The sequence below is a fragment of the Manis javanica genome, chromosome 17 (genome assembly GCF_040802235.1).
Source record: "Manis javanica isolate MJ-LG chromosome 17, MJ_LKY, whole genome shotgun sequence".
NCBI lineage: Eukaryota > Metazoa > Chordata > Mammalia > Pholidota > Manidae > Manis > Manis javanica.
In genome coordinates, this window is record NC_133172.1 from 61691429 (window position 1) to 61708314 (window position 16886).

Below are 16886 nucleotides of genomic sequence, written 5' to 3' on the forward strand. Positions count from 1 at the left end.
TGACCCAGAGACATGAAATGGGTAAACGCTGTTAAAAAAATGGCACTGATAGACTTGCTCAACCCAGGGTTGCCACAAACCTTCAATTTGTAAAGAATGCAATATCTGCAAAGTGCAATAAAATATGTGTGTCTGTAGATGATGTGACGTAGGGGTCCAATCTCAATTTTTTAATGGCTCACACAGATGCCTAGTTATCCTGCATACTTATCACAGCAGAACATCCTATCACGATATTCTCAAAGGGATGAGCAAAAATAACTGTCAGGCTGGAATCTAAACCCAGCTAAACTACCACTCAAGAGTGAATTGTGAAACAAAGACATTTCAGATGGCGATGAGAGGTTCCCTGCTACTGGCCTGCACAGGAAGGCTGTAAGGCCTGTCTTCAGGCATGGAGTGGTTGAACACAAAAGGAAGATCCACCCAAATACCAGCGTGGTCCAGCAGGGACCTCATTCCATTCCATTTTTTTGTAGTCATGAGAAATATTCAACAGAGTCTGATGGACAGGCCATGCACCTAGCCAGTGCTGAATCCTGGGGTGTGATCTGATCGACCCTCCATGTTATGTTCATTCCTAGGATGGGCAGAGGGTTGCTGGCTTAGGCACAGCACCCTTGCTGAGGGTTTTCTTTACCTTCACAAATTTAGGAAACCAAGGGGAATCTGCTTGTTCACGTCCTCCCTAAGTGGAAGGGAGAAGCTTTTACAAGAAATAACTTTTTCAGCAAATCCAGTGTATTTTTTTGACCTCTTATTTTTTTCCCCCTGCAATTGTGACATGTCTACATGAAATGGGCCACAGGAAGGAAACCCTGTTCAAGAAGCTATTTTCTGAACATCCCTCTACGCCCTGGATTTCACAACCTGCGTGCGTTGAGATGGAGAGATGGAGCCTCGTGCCCTCGGGGGCAGCTATCATCTGGGAGTTAAATGCTATGAGGAAGCACTTCTAGCTTCTGTGTGGCTTCACCAGAGAGACAGAAAAGGTAGGAATCGAAGGGGTAATTAAATATTTACTCTAGAGAAAGAGGCTTTCAGCATGGAGAGCCTAAACACTTCTGCGAATGAGCCTGAAGTCAGAGGTCAATCAGGGAGATTGTACGATGGGGAAGTTCAGAGTTTAGAGAAGGAGTAGGAAAAAATAGAATGACCCAAACCCTGGGAGGTAACAGTGACCCAGTCCTGCTGCTCTCAAAAGTACCCTCTGCTTAGATGGGGAGCCCAGAGTCCTTGGTTTATGGCCTGAGGAATTTGCAGCCAACATAGGCGTCTTGCGCGGTAACTCACAATGTTTGCACTCATCCGTGTGAAACGAGGGAGGGCCAGCCTCCAGTTCCCCCGCCTGCCTTGCCTCTGTGAACTGTACGGTTTGCCTCAAGCCCCTGCACGTGAAAGCGCTGATCATGTAGGTTGTAGGCATGATCAAAATCACCTGACTTCTCGTCCTCTGCTTCCCGTGATGGTTCTTTCTCCCTGCTGTTGAAGGTGTCACCTCATGCGCCTCTGTGTTGGAGTATGCATATTGTAACTGACATTTCCAGTGCCTGCTAGACACATATCCTACTTAATCTTTGCAACAGCTCTTTGAGGTGGTTGTTTCTATCTGCGGTTTGCAAAGGAGAAGGCAGGCTCAGGGTGATGGAAGGGACTTTTGAGTAAGGGCACACAGCTGGTATGGCGGAGGTGGGACATGAGCACAGGTCTGAGGACTACACTCTCAATGGCAGGGCTTACCTGTCTCTGATACTGAACCTCATGCTTCTGAGGGTGCAGCTGGAGTGGACCCATGGCCCTCCTCATAAGCATCTCTGGATTGGCACCAACTGTAGACACACTGGAGGAGGTGCCGCCCCCTCTCTTTGACAGCATCTTCCCACTGCTTTGTTTATCAATGTACCTTCAGAGTATTAGTGGCCGATTCAAACTCATGTTTTAGATAATGAAACAGATGCTCTGATGAAGAACGAACACACTAGAGTGATGTAGCAGTCAGCGTTGCTGCATAACAAACTATCCCCAGACTCAGAAGCTTAAAACAGGGACGACTTACTCCTCCTCACGATTCTGTGGGTGGGCTGGGCTTCTTCGGCTGGTCTCTCCTGGGCTCCCTTGTGTGGCAGCGGCCAGCTGAGAAGCCTTTCATCCTAGGCACCTTCAAATGACGGCAAGTGTGTTCCAAGAGTGTCTGACTGCCTCTCCTTGGAAGTCACAAGTCACTTCTGCTCCATTCCATTAGTCACAAGGCCCTTCCAGAAGGAGTGGGGAAATAAGATGCCACTTGTTGATGGAAAGAGCAGCAAAGCCATGCGACCAAGGAGGGCGGGCCCAGGAAGCTGAGTCATCATTCTAGCAATCTGCTTCGATGATGTGGCCAATTCTTGGCAGAGGCAGAACTTGAACCCAAGACTCCTGATTTTGTTTTCTGAGACAGCATGCTGCTGCGACATCCCGTGGGACTTCCTGGCATATCATGCATTTTCCAGAAGTCTCCCTAATCTAATGACAGGCTTATTCTTTCTCTCTCCCTTTCCCAATCCTCTCCTTGCTTCTTTCCTTCACAGGATCTCCATGATTTGTAATCCTGTAGGTATGCATTTCATGTCAATCTTTCCACTGTTTTGGAAACCGCCTTCTCGTTCATGCCTCTATTCCTGGGACCTATAAAGGAAGGTTGGTTGAATTATCCTCAAATTGGACATTTCTCTCCTTTTATTCATTTCTATGCAGTTATAAGCTGTGCATTTCTTCAATTAGAGAGGAAAAATCACCAACCCCATATTCTAAGACCAGGGACTTTCCAGCTAGTCTCGGGGTGACACACTTAGGTAAGCGTTGTGGCCTCCTCACGTGACATCATGCTGTGGGCAGTGCTGGGCCTGGTGAACTGGGCGCTGGAGAAGTAAACCCTCTGTGAAGACCCTGACTGCAGCAAACCTTGACTCCTGGCTAAGAGGCCATGCACCTTCTCTTCTGGTTACTTCTGCTTTCTCAGTGAAATAGGGATAACATCAGAGGGGTACTGGAGGCTTGGGGAGAGAGCATGTATGAGAGAAGGGTCCAGGAGAGGGAAGGATAGAGAAGTGGGTGCAGCCACTGGACAGTGGGGCCTGGATGAGGGTCAAGGGCCTGATGAGGAGGGAGGCCGGTCGGCATGGCTGCGTTTCTCCTCTGGCCGCGTCAGCTGCTGCACATGGAGCTGAGCGTGGGGAGGCAGAGCGGTGTTCCACCAGGCGTGCTGTTTGCCTAGAGACGCTGTGCTTCTCCTGCGTTGTCTGTAGGGTGGGTGGGACCTCCCACTGTGCACTGAGGTGGGCAATTCAGAGGTGGGAGTGGAGGAACTTAAGTACCTCCAGAGCATCCAGAACATTCTCACCAGGCCCAGATAAATGAAATGTACTTTCCTTCAAGTGACTGATTTTAATCTGATGTCATGCAACATGTGGCAGAAGAGGAGGGGCAGACAAGGACCGGCATGAGCCTGAGTGCCCTGAGGGCTGTGTGTCCCAAACCCGACCCTCACCCCCCCCCACTAGGGACTACTGTCTGCAGAGAGAACTTACAGCCCACCCTTTCCACCTTGAAGGCCAAGTTGTACCAGCATCACCACATTCAGGTTTATGACATGAATGTCTGCCATGTGCCCACGAGATGGGGCACGTGGAAGTGTGAGTTCTCGAGAAACTTACATTCTGGTTGTCATAGATCACCTGAGGCAGGAACACAGCAATAGGTGATACTTAACAAGCTCAGGCATTACGTCCCATTCAGAGCCAGGAAGTATGGCCACGCCCAGTTTGTCTTTACCCCCAAGAGAGGCAGTGGGAAAAACCAGGGGCCAAGAGGTTTGAAGACCGAGTTTCTGTCTGTATGGCAGGTGCTTCTGACAGGTATCACTCTCGATGTCTTTGGGGAGCCACCACATCTGTGACTCAGGCAGCCCCAGGGGCTCCCCCAGTTTCCTGCTGATGGGAAGTGGTGCCGAATAACTCAAGTTTCCTTTCATATCAGGTTCTCGTGAATCCTGCTACTCTGAGACTTAGAGATGGGTGGGGAAGGACCCTTCTGAGGAGTTTTTGTCCTTTAGACCTTCTGGCAGGCCTGGGCATTGGCAGGTGAAGGGTGGGTGTCCTCAAGCTGGAAGGTCCCCAGCTGGTCCTGAGGAACATTGGGTGGTACCTTGTAGGCAGGTCTAGGCTGCTCCCTGCTGGGCTGGCACTCACCCAGGGCCAACAGCACTTGGCCTTTTTAGGAGCCACTATCCTCTCCAGGGACCCCGCTCTGGGGCGTCTCACATGGGAGGGCTCTCACGCCGGACCCCTGATGGACGGGGCCAAGGGGCGGCTGCAGTTTGGGGGCAGGTCTGCAGGCTGGTGGGTGGAGTGGAAGAGAGCTGAAGGAAGGCACGCAAACCAGCGGTTCTACCTGGGACGACTCCCCCAGGGGACACCGCGTCACATCTGGAGACATTTTTATTGGTTACCGTTGGGGGATGAACGGTTTGTCATCCAGGGACAGAGGCCGGAGACACTGCCCAGCCCGCTCCTCTGGACAGGACACCCCACACAGAGAGGGATCCGCCTCAAATATCAACAGAAGCCTTGACATGATGCCAGGGACGGCTGCGGCTGGAGGGAAGGGATGCGGCTGTCTGGGCCTGGCTCCGAGGAAGAGCTTCATGTGCCCGGAAACTGCTCCAGTGGGAAGGCTCACTTTTTCCTTGTGCATGAGGTGGCCTTTGGATGAACTGTGGAAATGGAAAAGTTATGTTGGGGCTCCGGGCTCCGATTTCGATCTTTTCCGTGCGTAGCTCCCCTTCCGATCTCCCCTTGCCTAAGCGGGAGAGGAGGGCATCGGTCATTGGCTCCTTGGGAGGCCACACATCCCAGGCTGCCTCCCTGTGGATGGTCCCCGTCCAGAGTTCCCTCTGATGGCGACGCAGCGCCCTGTGCTGGCTGAGGAGGGTCTCTGTGGGTGACCACTCACCCCTGCCTGGCCTTGCTGAGCACATTCACCAACCTGTCCCTCACCGCTGACGATGGCATCTTGCTGGCCATGAACTGGCCTTTGAGGCCTCAGGTCCACACAGGCTGTTTTCTAGCCCTGGTGGAATCTGGTGCAGGTGGAGCACAGAGAAACCAGGTAGGCCTCTCTGCCTCGTCCCACTTGGGCCTTCCTAGGCGGAACCGGAGGACCTGGCCTCTACAGAGCTAGGAGGAGAAGCTGGGGCAGGAGCCCTCAGTGAGGGGAGCGTGCAGTCTGGTCTTCCAGGACCGGGGTCGGGTCTCAGGGGCTGTGGGCATTTGTGGGGAAGAGCAAGAGGCCCTGACGATCTCCAGGGAGGCTGTAGGAGTGGAGTGGTGGCGGCAGAAGTCTCCTGGTGGACTGGGTCACACGGACAGCACCTGGTGGGGACGGGCAGTGGGGGAGGGAGCTAGGCCCAGTGCCGGAGTTTACCAAGCTCCGTTCACAGGCCAGAACTGCCCAGGAGCTGAGCTCTGAGCCGGGCCCTTCCGCATGCGCCATCCCGTGATGGTCCACGGGGACCCCTCTCTCTTCCAGACTACACCTGTTGTCGATTTTAGCTAGGTGTCACCAGCAAATGAAGGATGAGGGTTGGTGTGAGCCTACCCAGATGACCGAGGGTCTACAGGTCCAGGCTGTCCACTGGGGAACCCAGCTTGGAAAGTACAAAGCTGAGAACAACTTCTTGTGAGTACGGGCTCCAACCCCTCTGCTCAGAAGGAAAACCGAGAGCCTCAGGCCACATGCTGGGGGAGCTGCAGTGCTCCGGCTGGGGCCTGGGGGCGGGGGAGGCATCAGGAAAACTCTGAAAATTCTACACAATGTTTTGCTTTCACTCACTTAAATTTAGAGGAATCCTCTGGCAAAATGAAACTGAAGGCTTACTTCCCCTGGCTGTCTCCCGGTGACGCCGGTGTCCGGACTCGCCCTTTATTAGAGACTCCGCATGCTTTTCCAGGGGCAGCTGCCAGTGAATCATTTATGGACAGTGAAGTCCACTGCTCTGAGTGCACTTCCGTGGGTTTTGACAAATGGTACAGTGGGCACCCCCTGCGACTGTGACAAAACGTTTCTGCTACCTGAGTTCTCTCATGTCTCTCTGGTGAGCGTCCCCCGCTCCCCAGCTCCCTGGCAACACCCATCTGCTTTCTGTCACTGTGGTGTGGCCTTTCTGTAATCGTGTACACACGCTTTCTCACAGCGGGCAGGCTTGCTGTCTCCCCCTTAAGCTTAGTGCTTCTGTGTGTGCGTCAGCAGTTTGTCCCTCTCCCGCCGAGACCTGTCCCTGCTGTGCAGACACCACGGTGTGCTTGTCTGTTCACCCAGTAAGGGCACACTCGGTTGGTTCCAGGTTTTGAGACTCTGAATAAAGCTTCTGTAAACATTCATTTGCAGGGATGAATGTGGGCATATGTCCCCTGTTTTTGTGGTAAACACATCTGAGTGGAATTGCTGGGTCATGTTAAGTATATGTTTAATTTTTTCAAGTAACTGCCAGACTTTTCCAAAGTGTCTGCACTGTTTTGTGCTCCCACTGGCTATCACGAAGTTCCAGTTCCTCCACATCTTTTCCAGCACTTGGTATCGACGGTCTTGTAATTTTAACCATTCTAATGACCATATAAGAGTATCACTTTGTAACTTTCATTTGTGTTTCCCTACCGACTAATGATGTTTTCACTTGTTTATTTGCCATCTCTGTGTCTTCTCTGATAAAAGTCTGTTCGGATCCTTTGACCATTTTTAAAAACGAGATTGTTTTCTTATTCTTGAGTAATAAGGATTCTTTATATATTCTGGATATAAGTCCTTTGTCAGATACATGTTTTACAAATATGTTTTGGTGGCTTGCCTTTTCATTTTCTTAACAGTGTCATTTTAGGAGCAAAATTAAAAATTTGGATGAAGTCCAACTTATTAAATAGTTCTTTTATAGTTTATGCTCTTTTGTGTCCTTTTAAAGAAGTTTTTGCCTAAACCAAGATCACTTAGATTTTCTATGTTTTCTAGAAGCTTTATAGTTTTATCCCATACACTTATGTCTTAGACCTATTCTGAGTTTATTTTTGTGTATGACAAAAGAGGCATGGTTCACTTTTTTCCTTTATGGATGCCCAGTTGTTCTAGTACCATTAGTTGAAAAGATTATTCTTTCCTCATTAAATTGCCTTGGTACCTTTGCAGGAAATCAATCGGCCATGTCTATGTGGATCTGTTTCTAGATGCTATGCTGTTCTGATTTTACTAGAAAAAATAATATTAAAGCACAGTGCCTCTCATGAAAACACTTTCATACTTTATCAGCTGACGTGTTTGTCTGGGAGACTATGGTCTATTGTTGCACAGCTGTAGTGTGCTTTAGCTGAAAGCATTCATAGTGGGGTCCAATTTAAATACGGCAACTTATGGAAACAAATGGTCAAAATGGCCTAAGACCTTTGAGAATAAGGTATAACAATCTGAAATATATTACCTTGCAGCTATTTTTGCATTTCTTCCTTATACAACTCCCAGCTCAATGACAACCTGACTCAAATGTGGGAAGTCAGCTTCTGGTTTCAAATACAGGTCTCCCTGTCACTGTCCATTCCCAGGAATATCTTAAATTTTCTTTGGTTATTCAAATGTCTGGCATTAGTGCACCTCAGTGAATTTCTGTTCCTGGCGTATAGACCTTCATCAGATGTAGATAATCTCATGTTAGACAACTTGTTTATTCTCACATTTCCATCTTGTGTGAGGGGATGCACACCGTGCTGTATGTAAGGAGAAAAGAGATAAAAAGGCACATACATTCTCACGACCATAAAACCATGCTTTCCTGTCCATTTGGCCTGTATCAAATGCATAGACATACCGATCGTCTCATCGTTTTCTGCCTCCGACTCTTGTCTTTTTCATCGTGGGTGCTGTTGCCTAGCACTGCCTACTCTTTGTGTTTCCAAGACCAGTAGGAAAAAAAAAATACTGTATGTGTCAGGGAGTGGATACTTGAACTTTGTAATGAGTCATTGAAAAGCCAGCCACCGTATAGTAGGGCCATTATTCATAAAAGAAAGGATATTTAATCTCCAAATTACAAAGACTACCTCCGACTGGCATTGTACCCGAACCAGCCTTTGAGAACTGCCCCTTAGACCCATGGGAAGGACACAGGGCTGAGTCAGACCCCCTCGAGATGAAACGGGGCTCTGTCACTTTCTTCCTCCCAATGTTTGCTCTCTGAGGTTTAGTGCTCTTACCTGATGAGTTGTAACTACACCACATTGCTGAACTAAAGCTGCTTACGATTTTTAAATGACAGTTTTCTCAGTTTGGGGCCTGAGTTCAGTCTGATACACCCCGGAAAGGGGCGTGTCCGCTGGGGGACTGATGCTGCGAATGCCCTTCCCCGCAGCAGCGGTGGCCCCCGGGGCGCGGGGCGCGGGGCGCGGGCCTTTCGCCTGCTCTCTCCACTGCTCCCCACCTTTCTCTGCTCTTCCTCAAGCGCACACTTTCACACTCCCTCTTTCTTGAATCCTTTCAATTTTTCCTTTTTCAAGTTGGCTTCCCCCTTTCATTCCTATAGTGAATAGAAACTTCGCCAAATCCTTTATCAGACTGATAAGCTGAGAGAGGTGTGGCTGGCCCTCCCACAGAGGAAAGCCACCAGCGATGACAACGAGCTTAGAGGTTACAACCAACTAGTGGCAGCGTCCCCGAGAGCTCCCGGATGCCCGTGGAAGTGAGGACAGGATGGTCACTCGCTCGCTTGTCTTCCTCTGATTATATCTTGTTCTCAGGTACCAGCGATTGCATAAATACTTGTAGATAGACCTATGGCCCTTGAAGATGTCCATTTAGTCCCTGCCCTCTGCATATGCTACCTGGCACGGCGAAGGGGGACCAAGGTTGGCAGCCAATCAGCTGCCCATGAGACGAGAGAGTATCCTGGGTTGCCCAGGTTGGCCCAGGAAATCAGAAGGTCCTGCTAATGGAAGAAGGAGGTGGGAGGGAGTCCAGGGGACTGGGCTGTGGCAGCAGGGCGGAGGGTGCAGCTGGCTGTGAGGGTGGGAGGCCCCGAGCTGAGGAAAACGGGCGCCTCCAGGAGCAGGAAAGGCCTGGATCGGGTCCTCCCTGGAGCGTCCAGAGGGAACCAGCCCTTTGATTTTAGCCCCTTGGGACGGGCTTCTGGCCTCCAGACTGTAGGGTGATGAATGTGTGCTGTTTTAAGCCACTGTGTTTTTTGTAAGTTGTTATAGCAGCCATGGAAAACTAATACCTTCTCATTGTGCGCCCGCTGTGTTTAACAGAATGGCAACAAAATGTCACTGCTGACTGACTTCCGTCCGTCCGTTTTCTTTTGGACTAGTGTGAGAGTTTACTCATAATCTTTTTTTTTTTTTTTAACTCAACCGTTTTTCCTTCAATTATTTTTTTCCCTCACCATCTTAAAGAGTTTTTTAAAATTAGAGAACAACTGTAGTGGGACTTCTTGAACACAATCTGGGGTTGTGAGCTTCTCGCTTATGAACAGATTTCTACAGGATGGATTGTGTCTACCTAAAGCCAGGTGATAACATGCCACAGGTCAAAGGATTTCTTTTTAAACGCCACTACTATTCACCTAATACTGGTGAATTCACTGTCAACTAAAAGATAATTGTGTGCATTCCATTTCTGAATGTTGAATTGCAACTAATTTTGTCTCAACATAAAAGTTTTCTAAATGTCAAACTGTTAAAAAACAAACTGCTTTTTGAGATAGCAAATTTCTTATTTCTGGGATAATTCAAAGAAACCGTCAAGGGTGTTATGGAGGGGATTCCTGCAAAGGGTGGGAAGTTATGTGAGGTCACCCCTGTGGTCCTTTCCAACACATGGAGGGGATGACTTCATGGTCTGGAAGAACCTGGAGGGGCTTGGGCTTCTCCTTCATGTGACTCTGATGGCCCAACCCCCACGCCAGCTGCTCAGTCTCCCGAAGAAGCAGATTTGTGAAATTAGAGTGGGAAGTGTCTTTAGAACGTTGACCTGTTCCCTTTGCTAAGGGGAGCTGATTGGTCCGAGGTCTCCCGGCTAGTCCATGACAACGGGCTTTCTGGCGGCTTGACCGTCGGCTCGGTCTCCGCATGCGGCCAGGCTCCCAGCCACACCAGCTGTTCCCTCGCCTGCCAGCGGGGTCACTTTCTGGGGCGGGTAAGGCACAGGGGCCCGCTCCCACGGCTCATCGGGATCCATCCACAGAGGAGCTGGTTGCTGATTTTGGCCTGGTAGCAATTCTTTCAACCCCCATTTCTGATGGCGAGGTGGGCGTGCGCCGGGGGACCGTCTAGGTCAGGAGCCGGGGTGGCACCCAGGAAGTGCTCTCTGCCTCAGAGCCCACATTTCCTAGGTGGCGAGCTTAGGAAACTGCACAGATGCCCACGGAAGGGAGCAGGACAGCACAAGGAGCTGGTTGGCTGACTGGCACGATGGGGAGGGATCTGTTTTCTTTCCGTTTGCATTTCCAGTATTGCTGAGTGATGACTTTTTCATTACTGGAAAACTGTTGTGAGAAATGTAGCCCAGTAAGTGCAGCCAGGCCCTGCTCCTTATCTTTCTGTGAAAAATGACACTTGAGAACAAGAGGCTGAGCAGCTGTTTCACGTCCTGTATGTGGGAAGGGTTTAGAAAATAAAAGTGGAATTACTTAATATTGTTTTCGCAGCATTAGTCATCGTAATTAGAAAAGGGAAGTCAGATATATGAACGGTGGAAAAGGGAAGGTCACTATTTGTGGGTGATGTAAGCATCCGAGTCATCGTATTAATTAATGACATTAGCAGCGATCGGGGAGGTCAGTGAGATGGCTGATTATAAAGCATGTACTCAGAAATCTACATTTCCCTTCTAAATCAATAACGATAATTCAAAAATTGTAATGGATAAAATAGAAATTTCATTCACAGTAACAACAAAATGCATTAAAACAGGAAAATTGCACAAAAAATGTTCAGGACCCAAAGTAAAAAAAAAAAAAAAAAGAAAATCAAAGATTCTATCAAAAGGCATACAAGATGACTTTTTCTTGGAGAGAAAGACTTACTACTGAAAATATGTCAATTCTCCATAAATTGTCTGTAATTTAATACAGTTCCAAGCAAATTACCCATGAGCATTTTTTAAAAAACACACAATTATTTTAAGATTTATCTTTAAGATGACATATGGGGAAATGTGCATGTTTTGTCAGCTTCTACAAAATTTATTTTAAAATTTATATAAAAGTAGAATTTACTTTTTACATTACAAAAAATTAACATTTTACATTACAAAAGAGAAGTAGAATTCGTTTTTTTTTTTTTGCGAATAGGTCTTTATGTTTTGACAAATACATGGAGTTGGGCAACCAGTCCACATCAGGGTACAGAACAGGCGCATCCCGCCAAGTTCCCTGAGCCCCCTGTTTGCGGTGAGACCCCACCCACCACCCCCAATCCGAGGCAGCCGCAGAGCTTTGCTCTCTCCCTCTCATTTTGCATGTCCAGGACATGTAAGTGGACTCCTACAGAATGTAACCTCTTATATCTGGCTTCCTTCTCTTAATGTATCTGAGATCCATCCACGTTGTGGGTAATCAATAGTTCGTTTCACACCATTGTATGGAAGCAAACACACCACAGTTTATCTAGTTACCCACTGAAGGACATTGAAGTTGTTTCTGAGTTTTAGCAACGATGAACAAAGCTGCTGTTGAGTTTTGTGTACAGGCTTTTGGGAAGATGCAGTTTTCTGCTCTGTAGGGTGAGACTGGGTGTATTTGCCTTATTCCTGAATTTAGGGGGCAAAGCATGCTCTTTTCAATAATGTTCGCTGTGGGTTTGGTAGATAGATGTCCTTTATCAAGTTGGAGAGATTTCCTTATATCCCTAATGCTAAGGGTTTTTTTTTTGGTGTGTCATAAAGGGATGTTAGATTTAGTCAAATGCATTTCCTGCAGCCATTGAGAGAATAATGTGATTTTTATTCTTGAGTCTGTGAATACAGGGATTTGTACTGGTTGATTTTCTAATGCTGGCATTCCAGGGGTAAACTCCACCTGGTGACGGTGTGTTCTTACTGCCGCCTGAGACTGGCTAGTACTTTGTTGAGGGCTTCTGCGTCTGTATTTGTGGGGTACTGGTGGGGTACTGGTCTGTAGTTTTTCCTTTCTAGTGTAGATTTTCTCTGATTTTGGTAGTAGGTAATGCTGGCTGCACAGGATGGCTTGAGGAATGTTCCCTCATCTTTTATTTTCTGGAAGAAACTTAGTAGAATTTGTATTATTTCTTTATTAAATGTTTGGTAAAACCATCAGGTTTGGGGTTTCTTTCTTAGGAGGTTTTTAAAAACTACAAACTCACTTTCTTTAATAGATAGATGATTAGTTAGGTTATCTATTTCTTCTTGAGGGAGTTTTGGTCTTCTGTGTCCTTGAAAGAATTGGACAATTTCATCCAAGTTGTCATATTTATCAGAGAATTGCTTATAATATGGTTTTATTCTCCTTTTAATGTCTCTGGGATCTGTATGATATCCCTTATTTTGGTAATTTTTGTCTTTCTTCTTTCTTTCTTTTTTTTTTGGTGAGTCTGGGCAGAGGTTTAACAATTTCCTTGATAGTTTTCAAAGAACCAGCTTTTGGTTTTATTGATATGATCTATTATTTTTCTGATTTTAATTTAATTCATACATGCACCTGTCTTTATTATCTTTGTTATTTCCTTCCTTTGCTTGCGTTGGGTTTAATTTGCCCCTCTTTTTTTTTCTAGTTTCTTAAGGTGAAAGGTCAGGTTGTTTATTTGGGAACTGTCTTCTTTTCTAATATAAGCATTTGTCTCTAAACTTCCCTCTAAACACTGCTTTCCTGGCATCCCACAAATTTTGATGAGTTGTATTTTCATTTTCATTCCATTAAAAATATTTTATAATTTCCCTTGTGACTTACTTTTTGACCCAGGGATTATTTAGATGTATGTTGTTTAATTCCCAAATATTTGGGGGGATTTTCTAAATATCTTTCTGCCATTAATTTGTATTTCATTCTGTTATGGTCAGAGAACATACTTTGTATGATTTCAATGACTTTAAACTTTTTAAGGTTTGTAATGTGACTCAGGATATGATACGGTCTATCCGATGAAAGTCCATGTATACTTGAAAAGAAACTATACTCTGTCATTGGCTGGAGCGCCCTATAAATGTTAATTGGGTCAAGTCGGTTGCTAGTGTTCTTCAGGTCTTCTGTATTCTTGGTGGCTTCTTGACCCCCTATTGTCATGTATCATTCCTCTTTCTCCTTGGTAATTTTCTTTGTTGTGAAGCTATTTTGCCTGATGTTAACAGAGTCAGTCTAGCTTTCTTTCTTTCTCTGGTAAATAGTTTCATTGAGCAGTAGTTCATACTCCATAAAATTCATTTAAAGTGTACAATTCAGTGTTTTTTAAATATATTCACTGGGTGTGAAGACATCCCATACTCAAGTTTGTAACAGTTTTGTACCCCCAAAAGGAATTCTGTACCCATTAACTATCAATACCCGTTCTCCTCCTAGCCCCTGTGAACCCTACATAACTGCTAGTTTACTCACTATTTTACCCTTCAAGAAAAAGGAAACATATGATATAGATATTCCCGCACTTCCCCTCCTGTACGCTGTACTTGTCAGAGGCATTGTATCTACATACATCGAAAACCCTGTCAGGAAATGTTAAGCTTTTTCCTTTCAACAGTCATTCATTGTTGAAGGAACTTAAGAAGATGATTTATTATATTTACCATCCTGTTGCTCTTCCCTTATTCCTGAAGTTCCAGGTTTCCCTCTGTCACCATTTTCTGTCACCTTAATAACTTTCTTAGTGTTTCTTTTATTGAAGGTTTTATTGGCTGCAAATTCTATTTTCACTTCACTTGAGAATATCTTTATTTCACTCTTATTTCTGAAGGGTATTTTTACTGGACATAGAATTATAGGTTATAGCTATGTTCTTTTAGCACTTAAAAAATGTTCTACTGTCTTCTGGCATCCAATGTATCTGATGAGAAATCTTCAGTATTTTAGATCATTGTTCTCTTGTGTATAATGTATGCCTTCTCTGTGGGTGCTTCAAGAATTTTTTCATTTATCTTTGGTTTTCACCAGTATGATTATGATATGCCAGGGTGTGGATTTCTTTGGGTTTATCTTCTTTAGGACTGATTGTACTTCTTGAGTCTGTAAATTTGTATCTTTCACCAAATTTGGGCAGTTTTCCACTATTATTTCTTTGAATACTTTTTCTTCACCCATTTCTTTCTCTTGTCCTCCTGGGACTTAACTGACATGGATGTTAGACCATTTGATATTGTCTGTGCATTTTAAAAATCCTTTTTTCTCTCTGCCGTTCAGATTAGATCATCCCTATTGGTCTATTCTAAAGCTCACTGGTTGTTTCCTTTATTTAATCTATTCTTTAATTGAGCCATGTGTTATTTCTGTTATTGAATTTTTTAGTTTTAAAAGTTCTATTCAACTATTTTTTATGGTTTCTATTTTTTTGCTGAGAACTTCTATCTGAGCATCCTGAATGCTGTGAGCATTCACCCATACTTCACGGAGCATGATTCTAATAGCTGTTTTAAAAGGCTGTGGTAATTCCAACATCTGTGTCATCTTGGGTTTGAAAGTTGTTGAGATTTTCTTGATCCTTTGTGTGTCCAGTAATTTTGGATGCGTCCTGCACATTTTGAATATTATGTTATGAAGTCTGTGTTTCTGCTAAATTTCTCTGAAGAATTTTTCTTCTTCTGTTTTAGCAGGTTATCAGTCTGGTTAAATTCAGACTGCAAAGTACTGGCTTACCTTCTGTGGGCTGTGGTTCTAAAGTTGGCTTGGTTTTCAAAGCCTGTTTAGTAATGACCTTGTCTCTCCACATGTACACCACCCAGTGGCCAGTCTGGGGCATGGGTGGTGGGCTACACTATGGTTCAGTTTTCAGAACCTTTTCTGTGTGACTTTAGGTCGATTATACACATCTGTCTGTCTGTCTGTCTATCTATCTGTCTATCCATCCTTCTAATCTATCTAGCTAAGCTACCTATATATATCCATTAAATAGCAAGGAGTTTGAAAAATGTTAACCACATGTTGATGATGTTTAACTGGGTGGTTGAATTTTGGGAAAATTTTACCTTTTCCCTTAGGCTTTCCTACATCGTGGAAATTTCCTATAAATATCTTTTATCTTTGTATAAAGTAAAGCCAATTTTAGTAGGGAGCGACCCTAAAGTAAATCAATAGTGGAGAGCAGGGAAACAAAGGAATAAGTAAATGAAAACAAGCAATTTACAGAATCACATAGAAATTATCTTTATAGTCTCTTGCAACTCCTCAAAAAATTTTAATAGAAAATGCTAACCCTTAATTCTCCAACAGAGGGGAAGATAGGTTCATTTTATTTTACTTATTTTTTTCTTCATAAGTTCACGGAAATAGTAATTTCGCTTTTTCACCATCCTACATTCCTTGGTTAGCTGCTGACTCAACATTTCAGAATTGGAAAGTTTTCATTTTCATAAAGTCAATAGGTATCATTTAAAGAGTACAGCTATTTTTTCCTGTTGATGAAAATGTTTAAAATAATTTCAGTGTGGTTAAATACACAGAACATAAAATTTACCATTTTAACCATTTTTAAGTGCACTTCAGTGGTGTAAAGTACATTCGCAGTCATGCCACCGTCACCACCATCCATCTCCAGAACTTTCTCACCTTCCCAGCTGAACTCTGTCCTCGTCCAGCACTCCCTCCGCAGTGTCCTCCCCGGGCCCTCGTAGCCTGTTCTACTTTCTGGCCGCATGAATCTGCCTTTTGCTTCTCCCTCATGTGAGTGGAGCTGTGCAGTGTTTGTCCTTCCCTGTCTGGTTTCTTTCACTTAACATGATGTCCTCATGGTTCATCCATATTGTAGCATGAGTCGAATTTCATGATTTTTAAAGGTTGAATAATATTCCCGTGTATGGAGAGCCCACAGTTTGTTCACCCATTCATTCACTGATGGACATTTGGATTGTTTCCACCTTTTGCTAGTGTCAACTATGCTGCAAGGAACACGTGTATGCAAATCTGACAATGAATTTTTAAAAAGCATAAATCCATGAAAGACGCATGTTTGGGGGAATGGAGAAGGGAGGAGTGGGTCTGGGGAATTCAAACACTCTTTTCTATTTCTATGCAGAGGTTGGACTCAGGCATAGGCACCCAAAGTTAGCCATGTAAGATGCTGGCAGGGGAAAAAATCTTGATAGAAATTAAAATATGCAAAAGCTCAATGCCGCAGCTATGATTTTCATAAACAAAGAATTTTGGTTCACTTCCAACGTGAGAAAAGTTATCAAATGTGTCAAAAGTTTGTCTTTTCCCGACCCACAGTCACCCCTGTTGGCTCACGTGACTCAGAAGGAAGCATTCTCCCGGGTCACACTCAGCTTATCCTGGGATGTGAGGGAAGGAGCCTAGTTCCTTAATGGACCTGCAGTCCATGTCAGCAAGGTCAGCATCTTTAGAGCAAGATTTTTTGAGAAGTAAAAACAGTGTCACATGTTATTGTCAAAACCAAGTATAGAATGGATTTCAAAACATGACCCTGGAGATCCCCCACTGATACCTTTCAGTCTCCCCTGACCTCCACCTTCAAGAACAATCCCAGGAGGTCTTCTGGAAGGTGGTGTGTTTGGCACGTCTCTGCATCCTTGACGATAGGCACAATAATTAGAATAACTTTTCTAAGGGAGGAATTTAGAACCTAGCATCCTCAACACAATGAAGACTGAATTGTAAAAGGGTTAAACTTGTCTAAGAGGGAGTATAGTTGACTATA

At 45.1% G+C, this 16886-nt stretch overlaps 1 protein-coding gene across 1 annotated transcript in view; it reads left to right on the forward strand.

Annotated features, from left to right (window-relative positions):
* The first annotated feature begins 878 nt into the window (after window positions 1-878).
* IRF8 (interferon regulatory factor 8) overlaps window positions 879-16886 on the forward strand; it is a 53367-nt gene continuing 37359 nt past the window's right edge. Inside the window, exon 1 of the mRNA XM_073226966.1 lies at window positions 879-992. Within this exon, the coding sequence (XP_073083067.1) occupies window positions 893-992 (100 nt within the window). The 5' untranslated portion in view covers window positions 879-892. The remainder of the gene's footprint in view (window positions 993-16886) is intronic.